The sequence below is a fragment of the Triticum aestivum genome, chromosome 5D (genome assembly GCF_018294505.1).
Source record: "Triticum aestivum cultivar Chinese Spring chromosome 5D, IWGSC CS RefSeq v2.1, whole genome shotgun sequence".
NCBI classification, from domain to species: domain Eukaryota; kingdom Viridiplantae; phylum Streptophyta; class Magnoliopsida; order Poales; family Poaceae; genus Triticum; species Triticum aestivum.
This window is the reverse complement of record NC_057808.1, coordinates 453429440-453441099: the sequence shown is the minus strand read 5'-3', so window position 1 is coordinate 453441099 and position 11660 is coordinate 453429440. Positions and strand designations below refer to the sequence as shown.

General features: G+C 49.1%; 1 protein-coding gene across 1 annotated transcript; it reads right to left on the bottom strand.

Annotated features, from left to right (window-relative positions):
* Nucleotides 1-2160: 2160 nt before the first annotated feature.
* On the bottom strand, nucleotides 2161-3799 carry LOC123122682 (arogenate dehydratase/prephenate dehydratase 6, chloroplastic). The gene has a single exon (XM_044542998.1). The coding sequence runs from the start codon at nucleotides 3641-3643 to the stop codon at nucleotides 2372-2374; it is 1272 nt and encodes a 423-aa protein (XP_044398933.1). The 5' UTR covers nucleotides 3644-3799; the 3' UTR covers nucleotides 2161-2371.
* Between the last annotated feature and the right edge of the window lie 7861 nt (nucleotides 3800-11660).

Genomic DNA, 11660 nt, shown 5'->3' with positions numbered 1-11660 from the left:
ATTTTTTAGTTTTTATAGGGGGTGCCATGACCCACGGCACCCCTAGATCCGACCCCAAAGGGAGGAATCAATTCTCTCCATATACACCACTTATTCAGCGTTCATCTCAATGGATTTGTCCACAAAACATTCAAGAGGACCACAAAGGAGAAATGGATCAGAGCTAGAAGCACATCATCAATCACCAAGCGACCAACCAGCCGGATGTTTCTCATAATTGAACAAATCATTAATAAAAGGGAGATGGAAGGGGATAAATCGACACGCATTTGACATTGATTGGTCACTAGCATGCCCTCAGGCCTCACATCCCAACTAACATAAACCCTGGCGTTAGTGTCATGTAAGCTACATAACCAATAGATCGATTGGTTGGTTACCTCCTCCAATCTCATGAATAAACCTCGTGATATATAGATCACCACTTCTGCGTACACATGCCAAACGACTTCCGCGGCGGCGTGGACTGCATGAACGCCATCTAGATTGGTTGGTATGTTTTCCCCCTTAAAGATGCCTCATGGGGTCGCTCGTTTTAGACATTCCATGAATAGATAAATCATAGAAAATGAGATAAAATGTATGTTTTAGACACCCAAAAGGACACGGACAAAACATACATCAAATATGTTTCCCCATTTTTTCGACATTTATATAAAATTATTTATACCAGTACTATATCCTCTTGGGAGTCGTTCTGCATTTCCTGAAACACTTACAAATATTTGAAAAGGCATTAAAAGAAACAGGGAATAAGAGCTAGTCCAGTCTCTTCCAAAAGTTTGTGAGAAAAGAATGATTCACGTCACCAAAAGTTTGTGACGAGCAAATTTTCCTTCACAACATAGTGCAAAAACTAGGCGAATAGAGATGCCATAACAGAAAACAAGTAAAACACAAATAATGAAGCAAGCCTACTGTGAGGACATGCGCGGCCCACATATTTCTCATACTAAAAAACATGATGCATAATTGTTGCCCCACATCATCGAGTAAATGACACATATCCACCACAACTGGGGCAAGGTTATGAGAAACCAACACCGATCGCTAAAACCATAAGGCCACCTTTGGTTCATAGGAATAGAAAGATCATATGAAACGAGATAACATGTATCTCAATCCCTGTAGAGAAAGAGATGTCATTTGATGCATAGGATATGATTTTTTTTTTCATTGGGTCTAAGCTTTTTTTTTTTGAAATGAGAAGGATTGATTCCTATAAACCAAAGGGCTTCAAAGAAAGTTTTCCTTTGAAAATCCTTTCCCATAGAATTCCTACAAATCAAAGAAGGCCTAAAAAGCCACCAAAATTGGAGCAGGCATGTGCCACATAACATTGATCTCGCGTTTTGCTCAATTTAGCATCGTTTTGACCGATGGGACCAGTTGTCCAGATGACATGCCATGTCGATGCGGATAACTTGCTTAGGTGGACAAGGTGGGGAGTGAGAAGGAGAAGAGATGGGAATAAGATGGTGGGCTGACAGGTGGTCCTCATCCTCTTTTACCTTTTGGACCCTCTTAACTGGCGAACTGTTCGCTGGGAGGGGTTGGCATTTGCGAACATTTAGATAACGGTTTTAGGTGTATAAGGGTTGGCAGTTTCTTCATAACAGCATGGCAGCTTCTCCCGAGAAAGACACGTTCCTTCTAAACTTGCCACCGTTTGATCCCGCGTCGCAACTAAAACTAGCAGGAAAATGCGTCCGTTCGTCACCCCCTTCCCCGCTGACTTTCGCCAAATAACATTACCGTTGTGTTTTTGGTCTTTATCGAAATCTTTACTGCATGTATAGCAGATTATCGCTACAGCGTTTCAGTGGCAATCTCTGTCCTTCAGCACAGGGACGGACGCACTTACTTCTTCTCAGTACCTACCTACCAAAGTTGCAGCAGAAATGAAAGAACAGTACTTGCGTCGCATCGCATGGACATTTGGATTTGGGTTTCTCCCTTTCTCTTCTCCTGGACAGATCATCCACCCATCCACGTGCTCATCACACCAACCAATCATGCTTCTGACTTCCGACATCATGGAGCAAGATGCTGTTCTTCGTTTTTGGTTGGCTTCATTCATTTCACCAAAAAGGAATTGCTGCAAATGCAAGAACAATCCAAATGCATGCCTCCATTTCGAGCTGCCGAACTCCAAGACTCTGGCACCAATGATTGATTCATTCATTTTTCTCAACGAGTTTGTTCACAAAGAATTTGGCCCAATGGGTGGGAGAGCAAAATTAACAGAGGAAAATCGCAGCTAGCAGCAACCAGAGCATCAAAACGGGGATAAATTAACAACGAATCTCTTGCGCATATTGATTCAATTGACTGTAATGTAGTAACATGGAGCTAGCTGGCTATCATGCATCTAGCCGCGCTGCTGTTGATCGGAGGCGGAGGGGGAGCCCGGCGACGGCGCGGCGTCCCAGGGCGTCATGTCCATGGGGTAGCTGCCGAGCACCCTGAGGAAGGAGGTGAACTCCTGGATCTCGGCGAGCGCGTTCTGGGCGCGCACGTCGGCCATGGACGCCTGGAAGTCGATGTAGAACATGTACTCGAAGTGCTTGGCGGTGCCGATGTTGGCGTCGTCCACCAGCCGGATGGGCCGGTGCCGGTGCGGCCGGCTCTCGATCTTGGTCAGGCTGATGTCCCGGAACGCGAACGCCGACAGCACCTTGAACAGCACCGAGGTGCCCTCCAGGTCGTGCGCCAGCACGATGCTCGTCTTGAACGGCCGGTCCGTCCGCGGGATGATGGGCTCCCGCGCCAGCATCACGAACCGGGTCACGTTCCCGGCGTCGTCCTGCACGCCGTCCGCCAGCACCTGGAGCCCGTACAGCTCCGCGGCGCGCGCCGAGGCGATGGCGGCCGTGTCGCGGAGCGCGTGCGCCGCGATGTGCTCCGCCGCGCCCGCCGTGTCGTCGAAGGCCTCGCGGGCCACGTTGAGGCCCATGCGCGTCAGCGTGTGCTCGCACTGCGCCAGCGCCTGCGGGTGCGAGATCACCCGGGCCAGCAGCTCCCGCCGGACCCCCGGGAGCGCCAGCAGGCAGTGGTGGACGGGGAGCTGCACCTCGCCCACGATGTGGAGCCGGTGCCGGAGGAGCAGGTCGTAGTTGCGGTGGATGCTGCCGCCCAGGGAGTTCTCCACGGGGAGCACCGCGCGGTCGGCGATCCACAGCTCCACCGCCTGGAACGCCACCTCGAACTGGTCGCACGGGATGGCCTCGCACCCCGGGTACGCCTTCCCGGCCGCCGCCTCGCTGTAGGCGCCCGGCACGCCCTGGTACGCCACCCGGAGCTGCGCGCCGTGCAGCGGCGCCGGGGACAGGTCGCTGATGCTGAGCGGGCGCGGCAGGTTCCCCGCGCCCGCGGCCGGCACCAGATCCAGGCCGGAGACGGCGTCCTCGGAGCCGGGGACGGCCGGCGCGGCTAGCTTGTTGTTGTTGTTCTGGCCGTTCACCTTCGGCGCCGGCGGGGCGGGGGTGTCGTTGGTGCTGGAGAGGATGGCGCAGGCCGTCTGCCAGTCGCTGCGGCTGGCCGGGATCGCGCGCGCCGCCGCGGTGCCGGATCCCCTGCTGCTCCTCCCCGCGAGGCGCATCCGCGGCGCGGCCGTGCCCCGGATGGCCGCGGCGGCCTCCATGGCCGGTAGCCTGGTACCTACCTACCGAGCTCGCCGCCGGCCGTCGATCTGCTTTCTCTGGGCGGTGGCGGTGGAGGGTGGGTGGTTGGTGGCGCTCGTGGGTGGGGCAGGCGGTGATGCTGGCCTCCAAGCTGACCGGCTGGCTGGTGAGAGAGAAAAAAGGCGCCGTTTTTATGGGGAAGGAGGGGTTGGTGGGGGCTCGCCGTCCGTCGTGGAGGGAGCCGTGCCCCGTTTCCATTTCCCGGGGTGAAAAAACACATGCGTTTTTCTTTTTTTTTTGGAACGTGTTTTTCTTCTTTTTGGTAAGAAAATAAGTATCATAAATATCTCTCCTGGATAACAATGCCTTATCTATACGTATCTAGACCCACATGTGACTAAATTCAAGGATAAGAAAAGGATGACAACATAGGAAAACCATTAACCAAAATTTCAAAATACTCAAACATAGGCCTTTTTCTACTTACTATATATGTCACGTTGTCATTCCAGGCCTTTTTGCATTTACATTTGTCATGTTGGCATTCTACGCCCCTTGGTTACGGCTGAGATGGTATTAGAATCGGGGTCAATTCAATCGTAGATGCTTACGTACGCGCACATAAAAATATCAGGGTCAGTTTGAGTTGAACCCAATTAACAAAATACTTGGTTAGCACCGTTCATTAGTGGAAGGCAATAATCTTTTGTAGCTTTGTTCATGATTTCAAGGATCTCGTGAATTAAAAAGCCTCTAAATCAAATGGCATCTGGTTCTGAAACGTCGGGTCATCTCATTTAGTGCCGAATCATTTAGACAACTCTAGGGCCTCGATAAAAGCTGGGAAGATCTTTAATTATATGGCTTATACTGTAGGATGATTGTCGGTGTGGAGCCGGCGATCTATGGGGCAGGGTTGCCCCTTTACTGGTTCGGCTAGGGTCATTGGCACGAAGAGCAAGCACAACAGGAGGTGCTATACGGTTTTACCCAGGATCGGGCCACTGAGAAGCGTAAAACCCTACTCCAGGGCCGATCCTGAGATTTCGGGGGCCCGAGGCGAAACTAAAACTCGGGGCCCTGACGTTTCAGAACCAGATGCCATTTGATTTAGAGGCTTTTTAATTCACGAGATCCTTGAAATCAGGAACAAAGCTACAGAAGATTACTGCTTTCCACCAAGAACGGTGCTAACCAAATATTTAGTGTCGAATCATTTAGACAACTCTAGGGTCTTGATAAAAAATGGAAAGATCTTAATTATATGGCTTACACTGTAGGATGATCCCTCAATTTCTGTTGATAACCACATACCATGTTAGTTTCATAACGGTAAAGTCACTTACGTTGAAGTAGCCCTTAACTTCTCAAGGAATTCTTAGAGTTTTGGGTGGAATGAGGATTGCTATTCTTTCTACTTCTCGAGGGATAATGACAGGTCGAGAAGCTCGACTAAACAGAATTGGGGGAGAAGTTTTATGTTATATATGGTAATCGTCCCGCCTATAGTGCTCGAATTCTATCTCGCCCTTCCTATTTTGAAAATAAAAATTCCTCTCATAAGGACTCCGAAAATACTAGGTCCCCGCCTACACAAGCAAATTGTTGATAAAACTCCAAAATAGCTTTTTCTTTTGACTCAATCCTCTTCTTCTCCTTAGCATTTCAGGGTAGGAAATATTACGACTCAAAAGAAATTGTCATGGAATGTTGGCCCATCTCATGTTTCGTACCAAATGTTGGCCCATCTCATGTTTCGTACCAAACGCTTACGTAGCTCTATGCCTCAAATAGAAAGAGAGAAAATGTTATAAGGATGATCTCATACTTTTTTCCCTTGACAACAACCCCATGCACTACTAGCTAGGTAACTGGATACTATTATTTTTTAACAATTGGATAATACTATGATATTGATGTCAACGATGAGTATTGGGCACCTGCGACGTGAAGTAAGAGAAAAACAACGACCACCATTCACTCAACCAATGTGCAATGTGCAAGAGTAAAATGCTTGTTAATTTACCATGTTAGACCTTGTATTATTCCTCTCGGATTCTTTCGTCTCTTAGGATAAATTTTTCCTTGTGCGCCCTCCACCTTGAATTCATTGTCAATATGTTAATTGAGAGGAATAGACGAATTAATCATTATGCTCATGCACATCATTTCTGGCCTTTTGGATGAAACTAATTGAAAGTCAAAACCAACATCTCCTTGTCTAAGATGCTTATCTGCAAGCACAAACATGAATAGATCATTGTATGAATGGAGTCGAGGTCGGTTGTTTCACCTTGGCCCAACCAATCATAGGTGTTCAGCCTGACCATGGGCAGTGGGTTCAGCCCGAAAGCCCGTTGTTCTGGCCTGGCTCGGGCCTCACTTTTAAGCCCACATATAGCTTGGATGAAAGCCCTCAGGGGCATATTTTGAGGATTTTATATGAAAATAGGTATAGTATCACCTGATTTAATTTCAAAAATAATTTATCTATTTTGTTCTAATAGGGAAGTAGTCATTTATTTTGAACCTGACTTCTTACATACTCCCTCCGTATAAAGTTGAGTCACTTATTTTGGGATGGATGGAGTATATTATGCAAGAATAAGGTTGTCTAGAAATTCCCTTCCCCATACCACACCTTCTTCTCTAGAAGCTTTTAGCACTGAGCACACCCACGTACTCCCTCTGTCCTTAAAAGAGTGTACTTTCAACTTTGTTGAAAAGTCAATTTTTTTATGTTTCATCATATTTATACAATAACACGTCAACAATTATGCCATCAAATTAGTAACATTAGATTCATGATAAAATATATTTTCATCATATGCATGTTTGGTTTCACAAACACTGGAATATTTTTGCACAAACTCGGTCAAACTTTGAGATAGTTTTACCCTCTAACAAAGTTGAAAGTGCATTCTTTCAAAGACGAAGGGAGTAAGTAGCCATTTATTTCGGGCCTCGGGCCAGGCCAGGGTTGGCATTTTGCAAGCCCGGCCATGACGACAATGTCAAGGTTTAGTGTGTGACGTGTGTAATTGTCTGTCTACGTTTCTCTTCTCCGTTGCAAATTTTTGCTAGGTAACGTGACGCAAGAACACAGGGTGGTACAAACAAAGTTGCAGTCAACTGCCACATGCACAACCGTTGCTCGTTTTCAGACACAACAACTGTATCTAATCTAATCTAAACTACTAATAAAAAAGCAAACATAAATTCCCCTAAAACCACACAGCAAACATAAACTCTTATCGAACGACTTCCATGCTTCCCCTTTCGATGGATGTACCGTTTTTTTGGATTGTACCTTATACCTTCCTTGTGCCACTTCATCATTTTGGCAGACTCCTTCGTGATGAAAAGGCGCTGCAGACTTTTTATAAAATCAAGATACCGAAGAACCTTAACGGGGATGGTTAGCTGCTTTTTCTCACCATCCTCACCGACCACCTCAATGTACCGAGACGAACCGTACTGCCTACAGTACTTGTCATCCGCATACTCGTGCCTAAACAAAAGGCAATTCTTCGGGCAAACATCTATTTTCTCATAATCCATAGAGAGTGCCTTCATTATTTTCTTTGTATCGTACATGCTTTTCGGCAGTTCATGACCCTCAGGGAGGCTGTTAGCCCATACTCCCAAGAATGCTTCGAAGCATTTCTGGCTACAATCGTACTCAGCCTTGACTGCAATCAGTTGCGAGATGGCATCCAGCTAAGATATTTTCGCACCCGCATAAAGAGGTTTCTTCGACGAGACCAAGACCTCCAAGAAGGCCTTTGCGGTTGCCTCCGGCTCCTCCGGTTCATTCTTTGAAGGTGTCGCATTCGCCATTTCTGCAACAATGACATCATCTAGCATGTCCCTGACCCCGTCGTCCTCATATCCATCGATGCGTTGTCGCATCACCTCCTCTCTACCACGGTCCTGCTCGACTATGTTTATCAGCGGCATGTCAAAGTTTGGCATATATCCGTGCGTGCGAAGGTGCTCACTCATGTCCGTCTGATTTCTACGGTGACGTCTGGCACATCTCGCACAGGGGCATGGTGGGATAATTCTCATTGGACGACGGAATATCTCCTTCAAATACACATCGGTTTTCGCGATCCACTCTGATGTTACTCGATTCCGACGGATAAAACCACTGTACATCCACTGATTATCTGCCATCATCTGCTTTTTTGCAAGCCACACAACATAATTAAGGATTCACTTAAATTAATCACATCAAATTTTCAGTTTCTACCGCGTTGAATCCACCTACATCTCTAATAGGTAAAGATGGGTCCTAATCCCACCCGAGGATGTGTAGATTGAGTACGTTCTCCATTCTACCCCGTTCCGAGACAAAATTTCGGCAGCACCTCCCCGCTGTTCTCCAGATACACGTCTCGGCAAATAGCCGAGAGAATGTGCTCCAGAGAACAATGGGGAGGCGCCGCCGAAATCCTGTCTCGGAACAGGGTAGAACATGGAGAACATAACCAATCTACACATCCTCGGGCTGTCCGTGGAAAACGCTGGACAATCCGAAAGAGCTGCGATGATAAATATGCAATTGAATTCATATTTATCGATGCAACCCTTTCGGACGGGAGATGCCTAGGTTACGCCAGGTGACTTGAGAATGAAATCTAGTGATATGAAAAAAGGGAGGAGATGGACTTGTAGCTCACCCTCGGCTGTAGAGGAAGTAGTCTAACAGCAGAGGGATGCTCAGGGGGACCAACGCGTCGGACAACGGTCACTCCGATGAAATGCGACACCACAAAGCCTGCAAATTCCATCGCGACAAAAAATTAGAACATCACAACTAATAGAACATCACAATATCATCATCATCGTCTAACAATCATCGAATCATAAAAAAACATCATCATCATCCAAAAATTATCGAAGCATAAAAAAACATCATCATCTATCATCAACATCATCATCTACCATCTGTCATCTATCATCATCATCATCATCTCAAAATCATCGAAGCATAAAAAATCATCATTATCACTTCTCATCTAACAATCATCATCATCATCATCTAAAAAAAATCTGTATGAACAAGTTATCTATCTAACTACCATCTATGTGTCTAACTATGCCCTCTTATCCTCTGCAAAATCATGAAAAAAACAGAAAAAGTGTTCTTGGGAGGGAAGGGGGCCGGACCTAACAGAGAGGAGGTCGAGGCGGCGGCTGCTCCGGGGAGGGAGCGCGGCGACTCCGGGCAGGAGGCCCTCGCCTCACCACCGAGCGGTGGCGGTGTTGGGTGGGGATGAGGTCGACTCGGGGCGGGGTGGCGGCGTTGGGCGGGGACGAGGTCGGGGCGGGGCGGCGGCCAGGGCGGGGACGAGGTCGAGCCGGGGCGACGGTGTTGGGCGGCGACGAGTTCGGGGCGGGGACGAGGTCGGGGCGGGGAGGGGCGTCGGCCGGGGCGTGGACGAGGTCGGGGCGGGGCGTCGGCCGGGGCGGGGACGAGGTCGGGGCGGGGCGGCGGCGTTGGGTGGCGGCGGCTATCGGGGTCGAGAGAGAGGTTGGGGTCGGGGTGAGACAGAGAGGGAATGGGTGGAGGAGGATGAATAGCGAGTGGATAAGGTCACCCCTATGCCGACGGCCTGGCCGTCGGCATAGGCTGGGTCCACAAGTCAGTGGAGTGGGAGGAGTGGATAAGGTGGCCCTATGCCGACAGCCAGGCCGTCGGCATAGGAGTGGTCCCACCTGACAGCGAGAGGGCCATCGAGTGGATAAGGGTGGCTCTATGCCGACGGCCAGGCCGTCGGCATAGATAGGAGGCCTATGCCGACGGCTATTGTTGGAAATATGCCCTAGAGGCAATAATAAATAGGTTATTATTATATTTCCTTGTTCATGATAATCTTTTATTATCCATGCTAGAATTGTATTGATAGGAAACTCAGATGCATGTGTGGATACATAGACAACACCATGTCCCTAGTAAGCCTCTAGGAGACTAGCTCGTTGATCAATAGATGGTTACGGTTTCCTGACCATGGACATTGGATGTCGTTGATAACGGGATCACATCATTAGGAGAATGATGTGATGGACAAGACCCAATCCTAAGCCTAGCACAAGATCGTGTAGTTCGTTTGCTCAGAGCTTTTCTAATGTCAAGTATCATTTCCTTAGACCATGAGATTGTGCAACTCCCGGATACCGTAGGAATGCTTTGGGTGTGCCAAACGTCACAACGTAACTGGGTGGCTATAAAGGTGCACTACGGGTATCTCCAAAAGTGTCTGTTGGGTTGGCACGAATCGAGACTGGGATTTGTCACTCCGTGTAAACGGAGAGGTATCTCTGGGCCCACTCGGTAGGACATCATCATAATGTGCACAATGTGACCAAGGAGTTGATCACGGGATGATGTGAGTTACGGAACGAGTAAAGAGACTTGCCGGTAACGAGATTGAACAAGGTATAGGGATACCGACGATCGAATCTCGGGCAAGTAACATACCGTTAGACAAAGGGAATTGCATACGGGATTGATTGAATCCCCGACATCGTGGTTCATCCGATGAGATCATCGTGGAACATGTGGAAGCCAACATGGGTATCCAGATCCCGCTGTTGGTTATTGACCGGAGAACGTCTCGGTCATGTCTGCATGGTTCCCGAACCCGTAGGGTCTACACGCTTAAGGTTCGATGACGCTAGGGTTATAGGGAAAGTATGTACGTGGTTACCGAATGTTGTTCGGAGTCCCGGATGAGATCCCGGACGTCACGAGGAGTTCCGGAATGGTCCGGAGGTAAAGATTTATATATGGGAAGTCCTGTTTTGGTCACCGGAAAAGTTTCGGGTGAAATCGGTAATGTACCGGGACCACCGGGAGGGTCCCGGGGGTCCACCAAGTGGGGCCACCAGCCCCAGAAGGCTGCGTGGGCCAAGTGTGGGAGGGGACCAGCCCCAGGTGGGCTGGTGCGCCCCCCCACCAAGGCCCAAGGCGCATGGGAGAGTGGGAGGGGGCAAACCCTAGGTCCAGATGGGCCTTAGGGCCCATCTAGTGGGGCGCCCCCCCTCTCCTCCCCTTGGCCGCCCCCCCTTGATGGGATCTAGGGCTGGCCGCCTCCTCTTGGGGGTGGAAACCCTAAAGGGGGCGCAGCCCCCTCCCCCCCTATATATAGTTGATGTTTGGGCTGCCCAAGACACACGAGAACGTCTCTCTTTCGGCGCAGCCCTTCCCCTCTCCCTCCTCCTCCTCTCCCGCGGTGCTTGGCGAAGCCCTGCGGGATTGCCACGCTCCTCCACCACCACCACGCCGTCGTGCTGCTGCTGGATGGAGTCTTCCCAACCTCTCCCTCTCTCCTTGCTGGATCAAGGCGTGGGAGACGTCACCGGGCTGCACGTGTGTTGAACACGGAGGCACCGTTCTTTCGGTGCTTAGATCGGAATCAACCGCGATCTGAATCGCTACGAGTACGACTCCCTCATCCGCGTTCTTGCAATGCTTCCGCATCACGATCTACAAGGGTATGTAGATGCACTCCCCTTCCCCTCGTTGCTAGATTACTCCATAGATTGATCTTGGTGATGCGTAGAAAATTTTGAATTTCTGCTACGTTCCCCAACAGTGGCATCATGAGCTAGGTCTATGCGTAGTTTCTATGCACGAGTAGAACACAAAGTAGTTGTGGGCGTCGATGTTGTCAATTTACTTGCCGTTACTAGTCTTATCTTGTTTCGGCGGCATTGTGGGATGAAGCGGCCCGGACCAACCTTACACGTACGCTTACGTGAGACAGGTTCCACCGACTGACATGCACTAGTTGCATAAGGTGGCTAGCGGGTGTCTGTCTCTCCCACTTTAGTCGGAACGGATTCGATGAAAAGGGTCCTTATGAAGGGTAAATAGAAATTGGCATATCACGTTGTGGTTTTACGTAGGTAAGAAACGTTCTTGCTAGAAACCTATACAAGCCACGTAAAAACTTGCAACAACAATTAGAGGACGTCTAACTTGTTTTTGCAGCATGTGCTATGTGATGTGATATGGCCAGAAGATAT

Bases quoted from the DNA above. Each gene is read 5' to 3' on its own strand.
- LOC123122682 (XM_044542998.1), bottom strand. From the start codon at position 3,643: ATGGAGGCCGCCGCGGCCATCCGGGGCACGGCCGCGCCGCGGATGCGC.